Below are 23,077 nucleotides of genomic sequence, written 5' to 3' on the forward strand. Positions count from 1 at the left end.
CAGATCAGTTTCTTGCTCAGCCATCACTGGAGAACCCATCATTCCCCCAGCACATGGGAACAAATATAGAAACCCACAGCCAGACATTGTGCAGAGACTGGGAGAACTTGGAACATTCAATCCTATACGGCATGTCTCCATCAAATCCCTCCTATGGGGCTCAGCAAACCCTGCAGAAACAGAAGAGGAAGAACTGTAAGAGCCACAGAGAGTGGGAGACACCAAGTAAACAGTGCCCTCCAAGTCAAGGTGCTCAGAGTTTGTTTGAACTCACGGACATAGAGGCCGTGTGCACAGGGCCTCTGTGGTATGCATTATGGCTCTGGTGTAGTTAGCGTCTCCATAGGATTTCCACAAAGGTGAACGGGTAGGTCTCTGGCCATCTGCCTTCTCTGGGGTTCCTCTTCTTCTGTTTGTTTGCTTTGTCCATTCCGATGTGTTAGTTTAGTTTGATCCTGTATTTTATATCGTTATATTGTGTTTCACTTTACCACTATCCCTTATAGGCCTGTTCGTTTCTAATGAGAGTCAGAAAAGGAGTTGCTCTGAATGGGTGGGACGTTTGGGCTGATACAGGAAGAAGTAGAAGGACGGGAAACAATAACGAAGATATATTATGTTGTGAGGGGGAAAAGATCTTTCACTAAAAGGAGAGGGGAAAAAGAAACATCACTATAATTTCATCTTACTTAGATCCAACATTATGTAATTCTTTGTGAAAAGGAAAAGAACGGCGATGATTTATTTTCTGATTGGTATGTATTTCATGAGTTCACAAGTTAATGGGGGTCGGTATTTTTTTTCAAAAAACTTGCTTTTGATGTTAAAATTGGTTGACAGTCAATCCTGGCTTAAAAGAAGTAGTGAATTTTGGAGTGGGTCCAGTTGCATCGCCCTTCCAAAGTGGTCCGGTTGACTATTTCTGAGTTGTAAAATAGTTCCTTTATCATTATCTTATTTCTCAACCTTTATTTTTTCTAGACCTGAATTTTAAAGTCATAATTTATACACCGGGGCTGTTTTAAAATTGATATGAGATGTATATATTTACAGTGTAGTAGGGCTGCTGCCCTTTTGTAATTTGTATAGTCTGGGAATGAATCAGTGAAGCTTGAGAGAATTCGGATGTGTTTACTTCACACAGGAGCGTGTGATCCTTGTCGCAGTCCCTGGGACCTTCTTGTTTTCTTCTTCGAGTGTTCTAATGCCCAGGAAGCATCTACTACGCCTGTGGATAAGTGCGCGGAGAGTTATTCCAGGAGCCGGCTGGGAGAGCATCTCCTCTCCTTTCCCTTCTCTCCTTTCATGCTTGTTCTCTCCTTCCCGTCGTCTAGGAAACGCCCTCACAAGGTGCTGAGTAGATGCAGTCACCACGCTTTAATAAGTTCAGAATCCTGAGCAAGAGCAACCTCTTATCACTCTAAATTGTCCACTCTCAGATAGTCTGTTACAGCAACAGGAAGTGGACTAACAGGGAGACACGGATGAATTGTGCAGTCCTCAGGCACAGGATAAGAAGCCAGATCTAACAGCGCCTATGGTGGAAGAATCCATTTCTGTAAAAAGACAGTCTGTGGCAACAGAAAACAGTGATTCCCGAAACCAGAAACCAAAGGAGAGATAGCCCTCAAACAAACAGGAGCAGCCAGTTGGTTATGATGAAATTAGTCAGTATCGTGACCACCGAGGTGATTTCTTGATTGGTTACAAATCTCGAGGCTTATCCGTTGCACACTTTAAATCCTTATGAGTTTTCTTGTGTGTATTGTCTCTAGCCAAAGTCTACATGTGCATACACTTTTTTACACTCAGGCTCTACTGTCCTTTTGAGAAGAAAGGTGTCCAGGGGTGTTTTCTGACCCCCTTAGGTGACACATTTCTGCATTTGTACTTCCTCACGCTTTGAACACTTAACTGTGCTTAAACATTTTCCACACACTTCCCCCCTACCATAATAACATTGAATTCTTTATATCCATATTCACCATGTATAATTTAATATATGAAATAAAGGAGTTGCACAAAATCCTTGATTAGTGAAAGAGAATCACTACCAATTTGTCATAGTTTTCTGAGACACCGCGGTTAAACTGTTTGGCTCGCATTGGCATCAGTGTCTCAGAGAAGGAGAGTTGCTCCTATTAAATATTATTTAACTTAGATTATAGATGAGCTGGAAGAAACATTTTAACTATATGCACATCTACAGATGATCGTGGATTTGTTACTTAAGGATGTTAGGTAACTATACTGGTATTATAAAAACCTTTTATCCCTATAAAGTTTTAACACTGTTTCTTCCATTCATCCCTCCAGAAAAGATGTATATTCTATGCTTCTATGACATAATGTGAATAATTATTAACGCCTTTGTCTATCTCACTAGAGTAGGAACTCTGGAAGCAAAGCCTTTCAGCATTCTTGTTTGTGTCCAGTATCTTGAAAACAAGGCCCGGCAGTCAGCACCCATTCTGTAGTTGCGGAAATAGCCGTTTCTCCTGAGTTCTGTTCATTTTCATCGTATACATTTTTAAGCTTTATAGGTTTTTGTTTTTTAGATGCCTGTGTGTTTTGGATTACTCTCATATTGTATTATATTGCTCTTTAACTGTGATGCTAATTCCTGTTTTGATGTCTGCTAGGTCTGGCAGTGTAGACGTACTAGCTTCCATTGCCTAGTGTGTATGGTGCATCTTTAACCAACCTTTCTTTAAATATTTGCTGAAGGTTCTCCTACTTCGAGCAGGCTCCTGCAGGCAGCATGGGGAGCTTGCTGCTGTTTTAGGTCTGATCTGATGAGCCATGTCTTCGAAGTGAAAGGCTTAAACTTGAAACCTACCAGCTTCCTAGCTGCTTTCTGATCATCTGAGCCATTCTTTATTCCTCCCACCTTCTTGAAGCTGCTGAGTGCTTTGGTGTAGATAGAAATGGTGAAAGCCATTTAATCTCTGGAAATGAGGCCATTTTCTTTTACATTGGGTTGTTAGTGTGGAATACAGGTCAAGTCAGATATACCCAAGAGTTGAGCTGGGCTTGTTTTGTTGTTCTCTTACATAAACCAAGCCCTCCTGGTGGTGCACTCTTCTCTCCTGGGTCTTAGAATGCATCTGCTGGAGGACTTTCCCCAGGGTTCCTACTTTCCCTGCAGCCAGGAACAATTGGTGCTGTACTGTGTCATAAGGGAATTTCTCCCTGTTCTTGCTGCTCTCCTGTAGTAAACAGGCCAAACTACTGAGTAAGCTAGGGCTTAGGTTGATAACAGGCGTTCTGTTTGTTTCTCCTGGCATTGCATAAAAAGTCATCTCCCTTCCTTCCTTGAGAAAAGAATTCCTAATTTACCGTGACTGTGTCTAGACAAAAATTACTGTAAAGAAATAAATAGAATTTGAGATATAATGATCGGTGATTTAAAAGCTAAACGAAGCAAAACTTGAGGGTATGCTTCCTATCGGCAGACGCATACAGACAGCATGCATTAGGTTCTCTCTCTACTTCCATCATGGAAGTAGACACAGCAGGGGAAGAAAGAAGCATGAAGCCCTGTAGCTCATAGCAGCTCAGTGTATCCCCCTCCTGCTCCCCTCCCCAGACCAGCATCCTGACAGAGGCTGAAATACTGTGTGAAGGCAAGCCCATCAGCACGGGGGGGGGGGGCTGTGTTTTTTTAGTTACTCGAGGTGATTACCTTGGTAATAATATTTCTAGCATTAAATTCTTACTGAAATTCTTATCATTTTGAGTTTTAACAAAGGAAAAAAATGCCCCTTCTAACAATGAGGAATAGCAATGGGGTTCCAGTATTTTCATTCTGTTCTTCAGAGACCTTACTTGATGACAGCACAGCACAGCTCCAGTTTTCCTCAACTGAAATGTCTTAGGGTCTGCTTGAAGTAAACCTCCCACTTGTTTTTTATTTACTGTTAGCTGTAAGTGAACCAGAAATAGTTAAATTGGGTGGAAATTGCTTCTAAAATCAGTCACGAATATTTTTTCCTCGTGTCTTCTGTTTTCTCTGTGAAGAACGAACTGTTCATGTTGTGGCTTGCATAGCCCTACCCTCTACACCCTGGACTGTGTATACCTCGCACTGCACCCACCTGAATGTTCATATTAAAGACTTGTTACTGTGTTTTGCCCGTTTAAGCCCTGAACTAATTATATGTGAAGTAATGTGTCAGTCAGCTCTGTGGGTGATGTGCATTTAGACCCGCTGTTGGATGACTTAATACTGGATTGTCCTAAGTTGATTTCTTGAAAGGGGGACCAGATAACTCTTCAGAAATTAATCTTTTAAAATATCTGCTCAATTGATGCTGAACATTGAATCTGTGTTATAGTCCCCACTGTGTGTGGTGGCACATGCCTATAACCCCGGGACTGAGACTGCTGACACAAAAGGATCGCCAGTTAAAGCACGGCCTTGGCTACTCAAAGTCAGTGAGGAGCCCAGTGCCTGTCCTCTTCTCTAAGTTAAATGGGAAGGGAAAATGCGTCTTCAGAAAGCTACTCAGGAGAACATGGAACTAGACCTCAGACTTCCCAAACTCCACTTGGTGGCATTTAATCCTGATAACTTCTTTAAGCTGAATATGAGTTAAAATGAAAGCAAAGACTATGAATTACTGCTTCTTAATCTGCCAGTTGCTGTGTCCTTAGCTCTGAAAACTCTCCAGAATCAGAGGTGCTTGCCTCTAAGTTTCTCAGTGACTCGATCCTTCTGGCAGTCAGCAACTTTGAAAGTATCTGTCTGCCATTCTGTGCTCTGTGGCTCTCACACTTGTACAGAGCTAGGGTCGCCCCCTGCAGACCTTATGTGCAGATGGTTTTGTTTAAAACTCGGTGAATACGGCAGTGCACTTGGAAACACAAGACACTGAATGTGTGAAAGAAACTCTTTGCAGCTGGGGAAATAGTCTTAGTAAAACGATCATCACACAAGCATAAGGACGGGAGTTCAGTCCCCAGCACCTATGTAAATCGGGGGTATTTGTTGTGTTCTGTAAACAAGAAAAGAGACCAGGATATGTTTTGGTAGAGCCAGGCATGGTGAGGTGGGAGAGGTGGCTCTGTGGGACCATACTGAGGCATCCCTTCTCCCTGAGGTACCAGCCATATGATGGATATAGGATGGAATAGAGGGGTTTTTTTAAGGCATGGGAAGGGGAATTGGGAAGGGAGTAGAGACAGAGAAAGGTGGGGTGTGTAGGGGTGGGGGGGAGGCTGGCTGAGAACATGTGAACAGGAAGAGGGAGAAAAGGAGAAAAGGCAGAGAGTAAGAGAGATTAGAGAGTGAGGAGGGGGCAAGCAGCCTTGTTTATAGTGAGTCAGCCATACCCAGCTGTTGGATCCTAGTAGGAATGCTAATAACATTCCTCCTTTTTGTCGTCATTAAAAAGAGGAAAATCTAGACAGAGGTGCTGATGAGGCAGGAATGGGGTCTTTGAGATCTTTACTTCCTGCTGACTTTGGGGTGACATGTCTCTGGGAAACCTAAGGAAATGGGCATGAGGCTGTTGGTCCAGCAGTATTGGCTTTTAATCCCAGCATGAGGGAGGTGGACATGGGACATCACGAGATGTTTCCACAGTCTTGGACATTTGAATGCGTAGTCCCAGTTGGGGGAGTTGTTGGGATAGGTGCAGGAGGTTAGGAGGTGTGGCCTTGCTGGAGGAAATCTGTTGCTAGGGCCAAGTTTTGAGGCTTCAAAAGCTATGTGCCCTACCCTACTTCTCCAGAGGCAACAGAAAGTTCTTAGGCACTGGAGTCACCATGCCTGCCTGCTGCAGCACTCACCTGTTGTGATGGAGATGGAGTCCTTTCCCTCTGGAAGTGGGATCTCAGATGAACCCTCCTTTCTATAAGTTTCCTTGTTCATGGTCTTTTATTATGGCTATAGGAAACTAACATACACCAGACGAGTCTAATAGGGTTAGCATTGGCACCCAGTGAGGGGTCCTCTTGAAAAGCAAGGTGCACGACTCCAAAATTAACCTCATGTGGCAAACGCCTAAAGACCCATGCACAAGTGCTTTTTACTAGCTAAAACTTCATCGCCAATGAAACAGCTGGATCAAGGATCACCTTATACATACATTTTTCACAGTAATTTTATTTTTAAGTTTAAACAATGTTTAGGAGAATGTTTTTTAGACTGAATGGCTCTTTACTGTTTATTTCTCTCACAGACTTAGAATTTTCCATCATGCATTTTATAGTATCAGTTATGATGTTTACTAATTATAAGCTTATTAAGTTTTCAAATTCCATGCCTCTAGCTCTCATCTGTTTAACTGGCATAGTAAAAACAGCCCCACATAGTTCAAATGTTCGGTTTAGTAACTGGCTGAGACAAATAACATGAAGTCAAGGACTATTGCCTGATGTCATTAAAGCATTAGCCATGGTCTGCAATGCAGTGTGTAGCCCAGAGCAGGTATAGTGCAATATTTAATTCTTTGTGCAGTACACATAGACAGTAGGTCCGTATTTTAGCCACAAGGATACTTACCAGTCATGAAAATTGTGAGGCAATATATATACAATGTGAAATGAGCGAAACATGGAAAGCCACACACCACATGACTGTGCTCATGAGAGATAGCAGCATTTTATAATTGATGGACAGAAAGGAAACATCCTCAGTCTCTTATACTTGCTGTATAACATACTTGAAAATAAACCACCAACTCGCTAGTTTTTACCAACATCTGTGAGACATAACTGTGACATTTAAGTTTTATTGTTTCTTCCCTTTGGTCACAGAAAGGTATTGGAAGGGCAGTACCTTCACATTTTGCTCTTAGATGGAGTTAGTAGGAAAAAATTATCATTTGGGAGCTGGAAACTATATTCTATGATGTATTATCATTAAAGAATGAGGTAAGGTTTGCAGGTGTTGGTGGGTTCCTCCAATGGCTGTACGTCTCATAATTATGATGAATTACATTGTAAATTACATTTATATATACAGACATACACAACACAAAAATATTATATTGAAATGAAATAAGATCCATTAAAAATATGGAATTTATTTTGTCTTGACCAACTATTCTTGGGCATGGGTCCTATGCTGGGCCGCGGTCGATACTCCCAGTGACACTCCTTTGGAGCAAACCGATTTTCCATTCACCAAAAGGTATCAGTTGCAAAGTCTTCTCGGTTAAGGATGGGACTTCATCTAACTTGAGTCTTCGCAGGTCCCGTGTGTGCTGCACAGTCTCTGTGTGTGTGTGTTCTTCTGGGCACCAGTCCTGTTATGTCTGAAAACACTGTTTCCTTGGTGGTACACACTGTTCCTGGCTCTTAACTCTTCCCACCTCTTCTTCTACATAGATCTTTGAGCATGGGGATGTGGAGGAAGATAAAGATATCCCATTTAAGACTGAGTGCTTCAAAGTCTCTTCACTTCGCATGTGTCTAGCTTTGGTTTCTGTTAGATCATCCTTAGCAGCTTCACGACGCTTCTGTGGTAAGGGTTGAGCAAGGCTTGGCTGTGGGTGCATCATTAGGTTATTAGCAGTCATGGTATTGCCATGCTCCTTTAGCAGAACTGTAGTACTGGGGTTCCTGTAGGTGCATGATCCATCTAGTCCGAGTTCCTGGCCACTGTAGCAGTGTCAGATGTGGGTTCTGTCTCATGGAGTGGGCCTTAAGTCCTGGACAAAATTGTTTGGTTAATGGCATAATGTCTGTGCCACTGCTGCACCAGTGTATCCTGCAGAGAGGCGGCTCTTATAGGTGGCAGGAGTTGTAGCTGGGTGGTGTGACAGTTACCTTTCTCCTTCCACAATGTCAAGAGTTCCTTGAATGACTGGCACCGTGAATGCTAGTCAGTAGGGGGTGGAGAGTCTAGGTAGTTAGACACCAGCTTGACTTCTTCATGTTCGGAGACATAAGGAAATGTTGCCTTCAGAAACCATCAGGTTGTGGAGAGCAAACAGTAATCTTAGCAATGCCCTGTGATGTGTGGGGTGTCCCACGAGAGCCCTTTGGCCAACAACTTAACTAAATGTGACCCATCCCTAGTACTGGAGCATAAGATGTCCAGTCAGGGCATTGTCTTTCCCTATTAGGTTGTGAGTCCACTTACAACCTTCATATATGTATATATTTTATCATAAGCATTTTTTTTAGTCTAGAATAGAGTTTATTCAGGGGAGAGGAGTTAAGAGGGTAGTAGGGCAGGGAAAGAGATAGATAAATAGAAGAGGAGAGGAGTAGAGGCCAGCCATGCGCACGTGGAGAGAAGAAGGAGGGGAATGGAGAGAGGAGGGACAGAGGGACAAGAGAGGGAGCAAGAGGAAGCAGAAGCAAGAACAGGAGACCATCATAAGCAGTTCTAATAGACTTCCATGTTTTCTGTGAGGCCTTCAGTGTTAATATTCCCTCCTCTAACCTGCTCTCACCCCACCCTTTTAATCCCACAATTCTGGTTTCCCCCTTTCTTTCTACAAACCTATATTCTGTTTCCTCATCCTTGGGAGAGCCTCTCCTACTCCATAGTCCATTTCTCAGTACCTGACCTCTGGTTATGCAGATTGAAGTACGCACATAGGAAGCTTGAGACTTAATGCCCACATATTAGAGAAAACATGCAGTATTTGCTTTGGGGGGGTTTGCGGGGGGAAGGTCTGGCTTATCTCACTCAGGATGATTATTTTTATCATCTGTTTATCTGTGAATCTCATTTTTTAAATGGCTGAGTAATACTCCATTGTGTAAATGCCAGAAATAAATGTGGATGAGCATGTGCCTCTGTAGTAAGATGCAGGGGCCTTTGGGTTTGTGCCCAAGATCGTTTGGTAGATCTATTGTGAGGTTTGTGGAACCTTCACACTGATTTCTATAGTGGCTGTACAGGTTTGCACTCCCATCAGCAGTGAGTAAATATTCCCCTTTCTTGTCATCCTTGCTAGCATGTGCTGTCATTTGTTTTATTGATCTTGGCTGTTCTCACTGTGTAGGATGAGATCTCAAAGTGGATTTAGTTTACGTTTCCATGATAGCCATGGATTTTGAAAATTTAAGTGTTTTTCAGACATTTGTGTTTGATTTTTTGAAAACTCTTTCTGTACCCCAATTTTAAATCTTGGTTTGGTACTCCATTTTTAAGTTGTTTTCTTGATGTTCAGGGTTTTTTGGAGTGGAATTGTTTGTTGGTTCTTTGTATATTCTTGATTCTAACCCTCTATCAGATACATAGCTGTTGAAAACCTTTTCCCGTTCTGTAGGCTGTGGCTTTGCCCAATGACCGTGCTGTTTACAGAAGCTTTTTAGCTTCATGAGTTTCCACTTATTAACTGTTGGTGTCCTGATCAGAAAGACTTGAGTTCAAGCCTGTTTTCTACCGTCTTTTCCACTAGATTCAGGACACTGGTCTTGTGCTGAGGTCCTTGCACCATTCGGAGTTGAGTTCTGTGCAGGGTGATGAGCATGGATCTCTTTTTGTGCATCTGCATGCAGCCCTCTCCTCTGACCAGCACTGTCTGTTAAAGGTGTGGCCACTTCTTGAGTTTGTAGTTTTGGTTTCTTTGTCAAAAATCAGGATCCATAGATGTGTGGAATTATGTCTGCATTTTCAGTTTGATTCCATTGATCAACTTTCTTAGGTGAATACCATGCTGTTTTGATTACCATGGCTTTGTAGGGATTAGGGGTGGCAGTGCCTGCAACAGTTCTTTTATTATCCAGCTATTTTATTATTTTATTAATTTATTTATTATTTTAGCTATCCTGGGTTTTTCTGTGGTTCCATATGAAGTTGACTTGTTTTTAATTTCTGTGAAAAATTTTGTTGGAATTTTGTTGAGGATTTCAGGTATTTCTTGTAGTATAATTCAGTGTCTTCATCTTCTGGTGTTTTCAATTTCTTTATTCAGTGTCTTAAATTTTTTCATTATAGAAGTCTTTTACTTGTATAATATGTATGTAGTGTGTATGTAGTGTGTGTGTGTATGTGAGAGAGACAGAGAGAGAGAGAGAGAGAGAGAGAGAGAGAGAGAGAGAGAGAGAGAGTGTTTGAGGCTCTTTTGAAAGGTACTGTTTCCCTAATTAGTGTGTTTGTCATTTGTATATAGGAAGGGTACTGATTTTTGCGTTTATTTTCTATTCTGCTATATTGCTGAAAGTGTTTATCAGCTGTCAGAGTTTCCTAATGGAGTTGTTAGGGTCATTTAGGTATAAAATTTTATTTTCTACAAGTAAAGATACTTTGATTTCTTCTAATTTATATCGTCCTTGATCTCCAGTTGTCTTTTTGCTCAAAGACTTTAAGAACAAGATTGACTAGGTGTGGAGAGAGTGGGCACCCCTGTCTCGTTCCTGACTTAGTGGCACATCTTTGAGGCTCTCTGCATTTAGGATGCTGTGGACTTGAAGTTAATTGCCTTTATTATGCTGAGGTATGTTCCTTGTATCCGGGACGTTTATCAGGCTGAAGCACAATTCAGTCTGGAGAGACTGGAGTGGAAGATGGTTGCCTGCCCCAGTCCCAGCCTAGTGTGACCACCGGGATTCATTCTCTGGTAGAGAGTGTTTCTGAGTGGTGTAGAGAGTCAAAAAGGCATGGGGATGATCCGTAAGGAAAGGCCAGAATGCTCAGCCTAAAGGAGCTGTTGGGTGAATTTTTCTTTATCATTGATGAGCTCTGTTGATGGGGAGCCTGCTTAACTACGGTCGGCCATGGTGACTCACATGTGATACCAGCACCTGGGTAGCTGGTGGAGCATTGATAGAGTTTCAGGGCCAAAGTTGGTTATAGAGTGAGCACCACCGCACTCTCAGATACAGAGTGGGACCCTGTCTCAAAATTAATTAAATGGGTTCAACATAGCTTCGTGTACTAGGGAACTAGGGAGGAAACTAGATTTCTTTCTTTTTTTTATCTTTTTTAAAAATAATTTTACTTTTCTTGAATATTTTAAGTATTTACATATCAAATGTTATCCCCTTTCCCCCTCTCCTGTACCCCCTGTCCCTCCTTCTATGAGGATGCTCCCACTCCCACCCACCCTCTCCAAGCTCAGTGCCCTGGCATTCCCCTACTTTGGGAACAACCCTTCACAGGGCCAAGAGTTTTTCCTCCCATTGATGCTGGACAATGCCATCCTCTGCCACATATGTGGCTGGAGTCATGGGTTCCTCCATTGTGTACTCATTGGTTGGTGGTTTAGTCCCTGGGAGCCCGGGGGGAAGGGGGAGGTTGATTGTTTGATATTGTTGTTCTTCCTATGGGGTTGCAAACCCCTTCAGCTCCTTCAGTCTTTTCTCTAACTCCTCCATTGGGATCCCCTTGTTCAGTCCCATGGTTGGCTGCAAGCATCCTCATCTCTATCAGTAGGGCTCTGGCAAAGCCTCTCAGGAGACAACCATATCAGGCTCCTGTCAGCAAGCACTTCTTGGCATTAAAATAGTGACTGGGTTTGGTGGCAGCATATGGGATGGACCCCAGGTGGGGCAGTCTCTGGATGAGCTTTTCTTCAGTCCCTGCTCCACTCTTTCTCTCTGTATTTCCACCCGTGAATATTTTGTTCTCCCTTCTAAGAAGGAATGAAGCATCCACATTTTGGTCTTCCTTCTTCTTGAGCTTCATGTGGTCTGTGGATTGTATCTTGTGTAATTTGAGGTTTGGGGCTAATATCCACTTGTGAGTGCATACCATGTGTGTTCTTTTGTGACTGGGTTACCTCACTCAGGATGAAATTTTCTAGCTCCATCAATTTGCCTCAGAATTTCATGTAGTCATTGTTTTTGATAGCTGAGTAGTACCCCGTTGTATAAATGTACCCCATTTTCTGTATCCATCCCTCTGTTGATGGACATCTAGGTTCTTTCCAGCTTCTGGCTATTATAAATAAGGCTGCTCTGTTTCTTAAAAGATTTCTTCTAAGGCTTAAGCATTCACAATTTGTGCTTGGAAAGCTTACCTCTGCTCAGCAACTGAAGTCGAATTCTACTTGAGTTTTATAAACTCTTGGTTGGATATACTATGTATCCATATAGTAAATATTTAGATTATTAACTATAAGTTGTTTTCTAAAATACTATCCATATACATATTGAGTAGTTCTTACTTTGTTGTTGTTGCTGTTACTGGAAATTTTATTTCCTTTTTGTTTGAAGACAGGGTCATGCTCTGGCAAGCAGGCTGGCTAGAATTTGGAGTCCTTCTGCCTCAGCTTCCTAAGTGATGGGTTATAAGGGTAGACTATACTTGGCTGGAAAGTAAAGGGGTGTGTGTATATTTGTATCTGTGTATGTGTGTGAGTGACTGCAAGTAACTACATAATGTGTTCATGGGGAGGCTTGAGGTAGATATTGGGAACCTTCCCCTATTGTTCTTCTCTACCTTATTCATTGAGGAAGGCTCTCACTTGGACCCAGAGCTGACCTATATGCCTAGTGTATGTAGCCATTTGTCCTGGGGAATCCCCTGTCCCTACCTTCTGAGTGCTGGAATTACAGGTGGGCTGCTATGCCTCCCTGATGTTGACGTGGGTGCTGGGGGGATCTAAATCCAGGCCTCAACGTTCATGATGAGTCCAATCTCCCTAGCCCTGAAGCTTAAATTTCTAAGAACACAACATTCTCAGCTAGTTCCTCTGCCCTGTCGGCATAGAGTTTTCTGTATCCATAACTGTTCAGCACTGTTGTGCATGTCTGTAACAGTATAACTGTTAGAACATGGTATGAAATTTAAAAATGAGTTTCATTTTAACCTGTTTCCTTCATTTTTTTTAAGAAACTAGCATATTATATGTGTGTATATGTCTATACCAAAAGAAATGTTTTAAGTTTCATATAGTCAAGTGATTAGAGCATCGTGTATAAATATATGGCCTTATCCCAGTACTTCTATTAGTAGAGAAAGTCTTTCATTTAGCAATGTCATGACACTGTTCCTCTGTAAGGTGTGCTTCTTGTATTGACCCTTCTGTGAGGTCCCTTAGCTAGGCTGTCCCTTCTGACCCTTCTGTGAGGTCCCTTAGCTAGGCTGTCCCTTCTGACCCTTCTGTGAGGTCCCTTAGCTAGGCTATCCCTTCTGACCCTCCTGTGAGGTCCCTTAGCTAGGCTGTCCCTTCTGCCGTCAGCCACCAGGTTGGCACTTGAGCTACTGAAACATGGCAGGTTTGAACTGAGGGTTATTTCTAGGGCAAAATACACGTGTATTTTGAAAATCTATCATGAAAAATGTAAATATTTTCTAATAACATTGACTACCAGTTAGGATGATAATATATTAGACATTTGGTTGAATGAAATTATATTAACACGTATTCCTCGTCTTATACTCTTTAAGGTGGTTCTTATAAATCCATATTACACACACAGCTTGTATATAGGACCGCCATGATTCTGCTGGACAGCACCTGTCTATTGACTGTCTTTTGACATGAAGAGGTCAGATTGTAAAAGGCTCACATCCTTTTAACTTTCTATTCCTGCGTTCAGAGGTTGGAAAGTACTGTATAAAGCTGTTTGCACACCGTTCCAGCAGCCAGATGGCATTTCTCTTATGCATTGGAGGTTTACAGGTCTGCCTGACCATCACTTCCCCACCACGTAGAAGTGGAAATATAGAGATGCATAGAGGGGATAAGGAAAAATAAAGCACGCATCAAGAGTGAGAGGAATGTGTTTGTGGATCATAGAAAACACTGCTAGACTCTAGGACCAGTGCTTAGTCATTACAGATTGTAACTGGAATTATACTGTGTCCCATCTACTTTTCAAAGAATTGACCTTGATCATAGAAAGATATATTTATTGCTTTCTGAGTTAAAGAACAAACACTTTCACTAAACAATACTACTTAGGAGGCCGTGGGCGTGGCTCAGTGATAGAGCACTTGCCTAGTATGTGTGAGGCCCTGGGTTCTCTTAGGAACCCTATCCATTCAGAAGAGAATACCATTTTGTTCCCGCTTCTTTTTTTTAAAAAAACAAAAAACAAAAAAAAACAAAAAACAATTTCATTAAGGAATCAGGGAGGGTAAATTTTCTCACCATAAAACACTCAAACTCTTTAAGCTCCCATTTGTACAGTGAAGATATTCTTTGTTTTCCTCCTAAAAAAAGGTCGTCTCCTTACCCCATCCCACTCCCATGTTCATGTTTGTTTTCTTTTCCTTCTGTTTGAGTTCTCAACAAGACATTTATTTAGTAGTCACCCTGCTTGGGTTTATTTTCAGTTCATTAAATCGATAATAGCAAACGGTGTTGTGTTTTGTATTTGAAATTGCAAGGTACATTTCCTTTTTATTTTATTTTTAATTTAACTCTTTGTTTTACAGATGAGGGCAGAAGTGCAGTTGACCAAGCAGGTGGTGCACAGATTGTAATTGACCGTTTAAGGTCGCTGTGCGGTAGAGCAGACCCCGCCAATGAGAAGCTGTTGACTGTCTTTTGTGGCATGCTGATGAACTATAGCAATGAGAATGGTAAACAAAACGGGACACTCGCTTTATCTGTGGGGAAACGATAAATGGCTTTCACTGTACTACACACCAGTTATCCGAAAACCGAGCAAACTCCCCAGGGGCACACAGAACTAAGAATTCACCTTACAGTGCTGGAAAATTACACAGCGGTCTGAGGTACAGAACTGGAACTAGGCTGTGAAGGTTGACCATGATAACACCTGAAGGCGAAAATCAAGTATATGGTATAGTTTAAGCTTTTTTGCTGTGAACATTTTAAAAAGAAACAATGTTAAAGTAGGCTCACGTTTATGTCTTTAAATGCCAGGAGTGATTTTAAACAAACATTGTTTTTAGATTAAAAAAAAAATAAAGCTACTGTATTTATTTACTATATTTATTTGGAAGAATAAATATTCTTCAGTCAAATTGAGCTTTAGAATATCAAAGTTCAAAGCAAGTGTAAATAGTTCATTGTAGAATTAGTCTTTGAGATAATTTGTTCTCCATTTAAGACATTTTTAGGACCTAGCAACAAACGACAAACTTTCACACAGCCTGTGATTATCTATGATAGGACCATCCGTCCATGTAATGGCAGTAAGTTTACATAATGCTCTTGTGTCTTAAGCATGGTTCACTTATCATCATCTGTGTAGAATAAGTGCTCCAGTTCCAGAACATTCTTGGCGTGTAACAGAGGTCCTTGTGCGATTTGTTTCTTGTGGTATTTTAAGGTTTGCAGTTGTATATTGACTATGTAGTAATTTTTTATACTGAATGAGTTTTTTGTTTTTGTTTTTGTTTTGTTTTGTTTTATGGTAGGTTCATATGGTCAGTGATTTCTGCTTTCTTTTACCTTTGCTGAATCCATTTTGAAGGATTCTAAATAGAAATAGAACAGAATCTGGATAAAAACCCAAGTTTTTGTTTTCTATCTGGACTTTAGCTGTAGTATACAGGTGTCTGAATTACATTAAGAAATCACATTACAGCTGTTCATGTTTCTTCTCTTTTTTTCTTAACTTCATTTGGGAATCCACTCAAGAAAGTAGAAAGATCCCAAGTGGAAGAACATTTCAAAATGCCACAAAAGCAACTGCGGCTTTGGACGTAATAGATGTTTTATGCATCTAAACTGGGAATTTTCGCCTTTTGAGGAAGCTGCTTTAAAATGTGTGTTTAAAAAAAAGAAAGTAATCAATGGGAGGAGAGGCCCTTGCTCCTATGAAGCTCGGTGCCCCAGTGTAGGGGATGCCAGGGCACGGAGGCAGGAGGGGGAGCTGGGAGGAGGAGCACCCTCATAGAAGCAGGGAGATGGGTGATGGGATGGGGGTTTGTGGAAGGGAAACCTGGAAAGGGGATAACATTTGAAATGTAAATAAAGAAAATATCTAATATAAAACAGTAAGTAAATAAGTCTCCCCTGGTAGCTAATATTGCCAAGCATGGTGACTGAGTTTAGGTCCCCAGTGTTACCTTGATACAAAAAGACAGCTTAGAGGCTCATTGGCCAGCCAGTCCATCTAGCTAGAAGGGGGGTGGTGCTCCTGGTTTAGTGAGGGACCCTGTCTCAAAAGGTACAGTGGAGAGCAATTGAGGAAGACATCCTGGTGTCAACCTCTGATCCTTTCTCAAGACACAGACAAAATGGCTGAAGGATCCTTCAAAACATGATGCGGCCTATAGCAGAGCATCACAGTGTGGGACCGGGTACACTGGGGTCAGATTGCACATACACTGTGCCTTTTTCAAAACGTAGTAGATAAACAAAGTTATTTTGTTAAAGAGACATGGCAAAGGTCACTCTTCGTCCTCTGTCCTTCCCGCGTCCTGAGCGCCCTTTCACGTGATTCTCGTGGCCAGCGCTTTAACTCAAGTGCAGATCCATCCTTCCTGCCACTATCGAGCACCTTCGGTTTTGTGCTACCAGTTACCGTTTTACCTACAATTCCGTTTAAAGACTTAACTACTGGGACTTCTTTACTGACCTGAGACCACTTAGGATTGACTCTGTGTACCCAGCCCCCAGATGACTCACTGAGACCCAAGAAACTCATCACCTGATGGGAGGGTTCCTTTTAGATGTGTTTACCTTTGAATCTTAGTTCATACCCCTATGCCAAATGCCTCCCTTCTGTTGTGGAGAAGGAAAAAAAAATGAACTATTACTTTGAACACAATTATTTAAGCTTTATCCATAGTAAAGAAGTTTTCAGTTATTTTTTTTTTTAATTTTCAGATGAGAAAGTATGGAAACTGATCACAGAAAACTCTTAAACTGGGTGCCCTCATGAAAGCGGCTTTTTTGAATTATGTATTCATTATGTATCCTAGAATGCATTGACACTATGCAGTATGTTCATTCAAATACTCGTGTCCGTGTCAGGAAGCTGTCAGTATAGCAGGACATAAGTTCAGTGAATAAGGAACAAAGCAGTTCGGTAGAAGCATTTCTGTTTTGCTTGATAGAACTATACATGACTGGAGGTTAGCAGTTTACTATTACACTGGCTTAGGCCTCTGCCTTTAAGCTGTGACCTATTCCTATATGTTTTTACCCAGCGATGAAGCAGTTAGGATTTCTTATAGTAAAGCGTCTGGGTTGTAAAAAGTATCCTGCAGAGCCAGAAATATTAGAGGAATAATTATAAAGCCATATTTACGTGTGACAGGGATACGTTTAGTTACTAAAAGTCACTTAATAATTTAAAAAATCGTGCTCACTTTTTAATGTGGCAAACATTCCAACTGATTTCTATCAAATTGATTTGATAGAAAAGCCTGTAAAGGAATTGCCATTCATCTTGGGGAAATGTAGCCTTCTATTACCTGGCTACAGCTCGAGTTTTAAATGAGGGACTCAGATCGTTAATCCTAGATATTTTACATCATTTTTGACGATTTTTTTCCCGGTTTGTTGACACTTGGTAAAATGCTGCGGCTTGAGAGCACTAAATATTCTAGCTCAGTGTTCCGCTGTTACACGGGTGCTGTCTGACTGGCCGTGGAGTGTATTCCAGTCAGTCCATCATAGACCTGACAGCAGCATACATGGGCATCACACTTGATCCATTTAATCCACTGAAGATCATGTCCAGCACCTCAGAGTTCCACTTACTTAAACCATGAGCACAGTGCTGGTGGAGGACTGTGGCCTACTGCTTCTCATGCCCAGCATCCCAAGAGACATGCTGCACCTCACTGGCCTGGGCAGAAACCAAAACATCAAGTTCTGCTAGGTCCTCCTGAACCCATGTCACTTCCATACCATCATCCATTCCATAGTTCCTTTGATTTATAGTATCCAGGTACTAGATACTTTATTATTACCTAAAGTTTTTATTAATAAAGCCAGTAGTGGGAAGAAAACTGTCCAAAAGCAGCCCTTCATTCTGTAAATTAGAAACACTGTAAATTCTTTATTCTTGTGTTAGTAGTTATTCCCTATCAGATAGAGCAGGGAAGGACACTGAAAACAAGTGGCATTCCCATGTTATCCACAGACTTAGTGAGTCTGTACATGTGTACCTGGAAACCACAAACATTTATCCTTAAGCAAATCACTTACAGATCAGGATAACACCTTGTGTGGGAACCTGTCAGTTCATGGTCACCACTGTCAGTTACAAGTGGCATGTTCAATCAATAACTAATAGAAACTCTGCTTAAAGGGTTAATATTTTTCAGTTGGTTAGTTGGTTAGTTTTGATACAGGGTCTCACTGTGTAGCCCTAAATGGCCCAGAACTTTCTATATGGACCATACTGCCCTCAAACTCATAGAGATCCACTGCTTCTTCCTCCCTGGTACTATGATTAATGGTGCGCGCCACCATGACTGGCTTAATATTTTTCTTAATACACTTGTGCTAGAAAAACACAAATAGAAGGAAAAGATTGTTACAACTTTAAAGCACAGTTCTAAATGGTGATAAGCAATAAAACTGAATTTCATAAACATAAGCTGTGCTATAAAATAAAGATAGACAGTCATTGGCTTTTTCATGTGACCTTAGGTATACAGACAGCAGCCATGTATTTGACTATATGCCTTCAGTAAACACTAGCACTAGCATTCTCTAATCCGTAGTAGTACCATTGGTTGAAGGGGGGCCGTCTTATGATATAGATAACTTTATTCCTTGGGTACTTTATTAAAGGGTTTGTCCTGAATTTAAGTATTAAACTTAGTCCTTAAATCATTTTGACTGAAGTATTTTCTGTCTCAGATTTAAAGATTGTTGCCGGGCCGACTAGAATGCTCAGTGGGTAGGGAGGTATGTGCTAGCAGGCCTGACGACCTGACTTGATCTCTGGATTCCAAAAGGTGCCAAGAGAGAACCAACTCCTAAAAATGCCCTCTCACCCCATGCTGCACAGTGGGTTCACACACACACTCACACACACACTTAAAAATGCACAGATCATTACACGTGAAATTTTAGCTACTACTTGTGCTTCTGTAGGTTTCGTTTAGCTTTCATTTTGAGAGAAAAAGAACACAAAGTTGGGTGGGTAGGGAGGTGGGGGATCTGGGAGGAGTTTGGGGAAATGAAATATATTGTATGGAAAATTATTAATTAAAAGAAAATACCATGCACAAAGAATTTCTTCTGTTTTAAATAACTTTAATCATAATAGCCACAGTTACTCTATGTTTTTAAAAGAAGACATTTACCATTCTTGTCGTAATCCAAGTATTGTGTGTGTAGAAGTGGTTATGTGTAATATCTGTTACAGCCCAATGGTGTAGAGCAGTGAACTGGAGTGATCTTAGAGTGTGCCTGTTAGGTTTTATCAGCCGGAGTCCAGCTAGAGTCATTTAGAAGAGGGAACCAGAACTGAGAAAATATTTTGGTGAGAATTGCTGGTAGAAAATCTGTGGGTCATTATCATAATTAACAATTAATGAGGAAGGGCCCAGTCCCCGGTGGGTGGTGGCATCTGTGGGCCTGGTCTTATATAAAATTAAGCTGAACAAGGCGGTAAGCAGCACTCCTCCATGGCCTCTGCTTCAGTTCCTGCCTTAGTCAGTGATGGGCTGTGATTAGGACTTATAATGAACCTTTCCTCTGCCCACTCCCCCCTAAAATAATTTCCTTTTATCGTGAAACTTTTTTCCTTAGTGAATCTAACCCAGTGACTTGGGTTAGCTTCTCTTTCTTCACATTTAGAATAAAAGTAAAAAATGAATACTAAATGATAACTGATTAAAACACATTCTGCCCCAAGATGTGTTTATCCCTGTGTTTTAGTGTTCATTGATCATAGCCCATGGGAGCATTTCCTAAATGTCAGATTTGAGAAAAATTCGTGTAAGGCATTACTTTCAAAGTTTAAGTAAGATGATGTGGTGTTTCTATTTATTTTCTTCATACTAGTTTTTATATATTTAAAACATTAAATTAAAATTATAAATTAAATATATTTATTTAATATATTCATTTTATATATACATATACACACACACACACATATAAAATCTATAGGACAGAAAAGAAAACCCTCAAAAGGTAAAATTGTATATTCCAGTGTAGTACATTGAATGTATTCTAAACATTTTCTAAGCTTATAAAGACATGGGCCACGTACCTTTAAGTTCACGTCGTTTAAATCGCAGTTGTCAGTTGAAATGTCCTAGTGCATTAAGTGGAAGTGAGGGGGGTTTGCCCTGTGTGGCTGAGTTGTGGGATTTTATGCTTTATGCTATGCTAACCACTGCACTTTATTAAATACCTCCTAGCTGTTGGTTTTGATGTTTAAAAATTCTGGATTTTTTGCTTCTTATATAAGAATATTTTTTAATCCCTTTGCTGAATCAGACAGAATTCCTGAAGTTCCACTACAAATGCCTTTTTATTTACAGATGTTTTGTTCTTAATCCCATGTGGTCAAGTAGGCTTTACCCATTATAACATCAACTTCTGAGTTCAAAGATTTTAAACTTTTATCGTAGTAAAATGCTATGGTTGAGCTACTTTGTCAGTGATTTCAATAACCTCACACTTAAAGTTTGGCGTTGCATTACAAGACTAATAACTCTTGGCATTGCTAGCCTCTGAGGTGTTCCTGCAGTTATTGCTGGATATGTAACATTGTAATGCTATACACATATGTTATGTAATGCTGCACACATATGTAATATAATGCTGCACACACATGTAATGTAATGCACACATGTAATGTAATGCACACATGTAATATGCTACACACACATGTAATGTGATGCTACACACATATGTAATGTAATGCTATACACATATGTAATGTAATGCTGCATACATCTGAATGTAATGCTGCACACACATGTAATATGCTGCACACATCTGTAATGTAATGCTACACACACATGTAATATGCAGCACACATCTGTAATGTAATGCTACACACACATGTAATATGCTGCACACATCTGTAATGTAATGCTACACATACATGTAATATGCAGCACACATCTGTAATGTAATGCTACACACATATGGAATATAATGCTGCACACACATGTAATATGCTATACACATATATAATGTAATGCTACACATGTGCCCTCTGAGGGCAACACAGGAACAAAGGCTGTGTGGCTTTGTATCTCTAACCTGTTTTCTGTTTTCTCTGTATTTGCCTCAAGTTCGGATTTAAGACATTTACTCAAGACCTTTGGGTGTGATTTCCAAGATTTTCATATGAAAATCCACCACCACCATTCACAAAAACCTGAGAATTCCCAAATTGCACTTTTAATTACAAGACTCATTGTATAAGTGGGATTAAGTAACTTTTTTTAAAAAAGTTCCTGGGGTTGGGGATTTAGCTCAGTGGTAGAGCGCTTGCAGGCCCTGGGTTTGGTCCCCAGCTCCGAAAAAAAAAAGAAAAGGGGAAAAAAAAAGTTCCTTGGGATGAATGGGTGTTCCACACTCAGGCCAGGGAAGTGGAAGGGCTAGCAGCAGCTCCTTACAGCTCCCTCAGCTCCTTCAGATCCAGGCCCTCTGCAGCAGACCACCTGCTATGGCCTCCTGCTTCCAACCCCTCTTCAGTGAGTCACACACATCTTCCCCTCCTCCCCACTCATTGCTGATAAGACCAGATATTAGCACCTGACCCCTGGCTCACCTCCAACCAAGCACAACCCTGCACATACATGTCCAGTGGATCACACAGATCCTTCTTCCTCATGTGCAGTTTTACCCCAGCTCCCAACACTAGGAGGCATTTCCTGGGAACCCAAGGTCCACTACACCCAAGGAAGCAGGTGGGCTAACTAGAGATCTTCACCTCTCCACCTGCTCAGTGTCATCCCCCAGTCTCATTCCTACCTCTACAGTAGAGTACCTACTGTTGCTTCCCATTTCCAGTAGATGGTACAGATCTTTCCCTTCACCTGACTCATTGCTTTATTCCAGTCCCTAATTCCAACAGACATTCCCTGGGAACCCTCAGTTCAATTTGGTGAGGAAAGTAGGTAGGCTAACTCCAGATCTTCACATCTCTACAGTCCTCCAAATCTAGTCACCCATTCTTACATCCAGCTCTGTAGCAGACTGTGGCCTGTCCTTACTTTCTGACCCCATTCCCAGAGGACTGAGGAGATTCTGGTAGAACATCTGCTTTCTGGGAACTCCCTTACCTCCTAGCATACCCTCATTCCTAAGTACCACCATTCAATACCTAGAAACTCGTTTTAATCAGGAACCTCCAATCAACATACCTATGAGGATTCCAGAAGAATTTCCTACCAAGCAACACACAGCCACCTCACAAGAACCAGAGACCACAACAGAAGCCAAGGAACAGAACATCCGCCCAACCAAGATAAGACCAGATATTAGCACCTACAAGTACAATGTTCCCAAACACAGCTGCCTAGATGCCATTGTAAAAGCGCATTAACAGTCAGAACAATGGAAGCTAGCACCCCAACTACTGCAGGCTCTGAGTATTGCACCATAGCTGAAGCAGAATAAAAAGACCTTAAAAGTAGCCTTTACGATACAATAGAGGCCCTTAAAGAAGAAATGGGAAAACGCTTTAAAGAAATTTTATGAAAACACACATTGGAAGGAATAGAAGAAAATTGTTCCAGACCTGAAAGTGGAAATGGTATCAATAAAGATCACCCAAACTGAGGGAAATCTGGACATGAAAAATTTAGGATCAAGCAGTAACCTCAGAAGTAAGCCTCACCAGCAGAATACAGGAGAGCGAAGAGAGACTCTCAGACCTTGAAGACACAATAGAAGAAATGGATACCTTCGTCAAAGAAAATGTTAAATCTAAAACATACCTGGCAAGAAAAAAAAACATCCAGGAAATCTGGGACACAATGAAAAGAACAAATCTAAAAGTGATTGGAATAGAAAAAGGAAAAACAACACTGGTCAAAGGGACAGAAAAGATCTTTAGCAAAATCATAGAAGAAAAATACCCTAATCAATCAAAGAGATGCATATCAAGATACAATAAGCATAAAGGAAACAAAACAAGTGTAGGCCAGAAAGAAAGTACCCTCAGCACTTAATAGTCAAAGCACTAAACATACAAAACAAAGAAAAAATGTTAAGAGCTGCAGGGGTAAAGACCAGTCAATATATAAAGGATTGGAAGGGGTGGGGGGCACAGCAGGTGATCTGCCGCAGAGGGGCTGGACTTGGAGGAGTAC

The 23,077-nt window shown here is 41.1% G+C and overlaps 1 protein-coding gene across 1 annotated transcript in view; it reads left to right on the forward strand.

Annotated features, from left to right (window-relative positions):
- Rap1gds1 (Rap1 GTPase-GDP dissociation stimulator 1) overlaps positions 1-23,077 on the forward strand; it is a 148,847-nt gene that overhangs the window by 87,186 nt on the left and 38,584 nt on the right. Inside the window, exon 5 of the mRNA XM_032897252.1 lies at positions 14,294-14,440. Within this exon, the coding sequence (XP_032753143.1) occupies positions 14,294-14,440 (147 nt within the window). The remainder of the gene's footprint in view (positions 1-14,293; positions 14,441-23,077) is intronic.

Source organism: Rattus rattus, chromosome 3, assembly GCF_011064425.1.
Source record: "Rattus rattus isolate New Zealand chromosome 3, Rrattus_CSIRO_v1, whole genome shotgun sequence".
Classification (NCBI taxonomy): domain Eukaryota; kingdom Metazoa; phylum Chordata; class Mammalia; order Rodentia; family Muridae; genus Rattus; species Rattus rattus.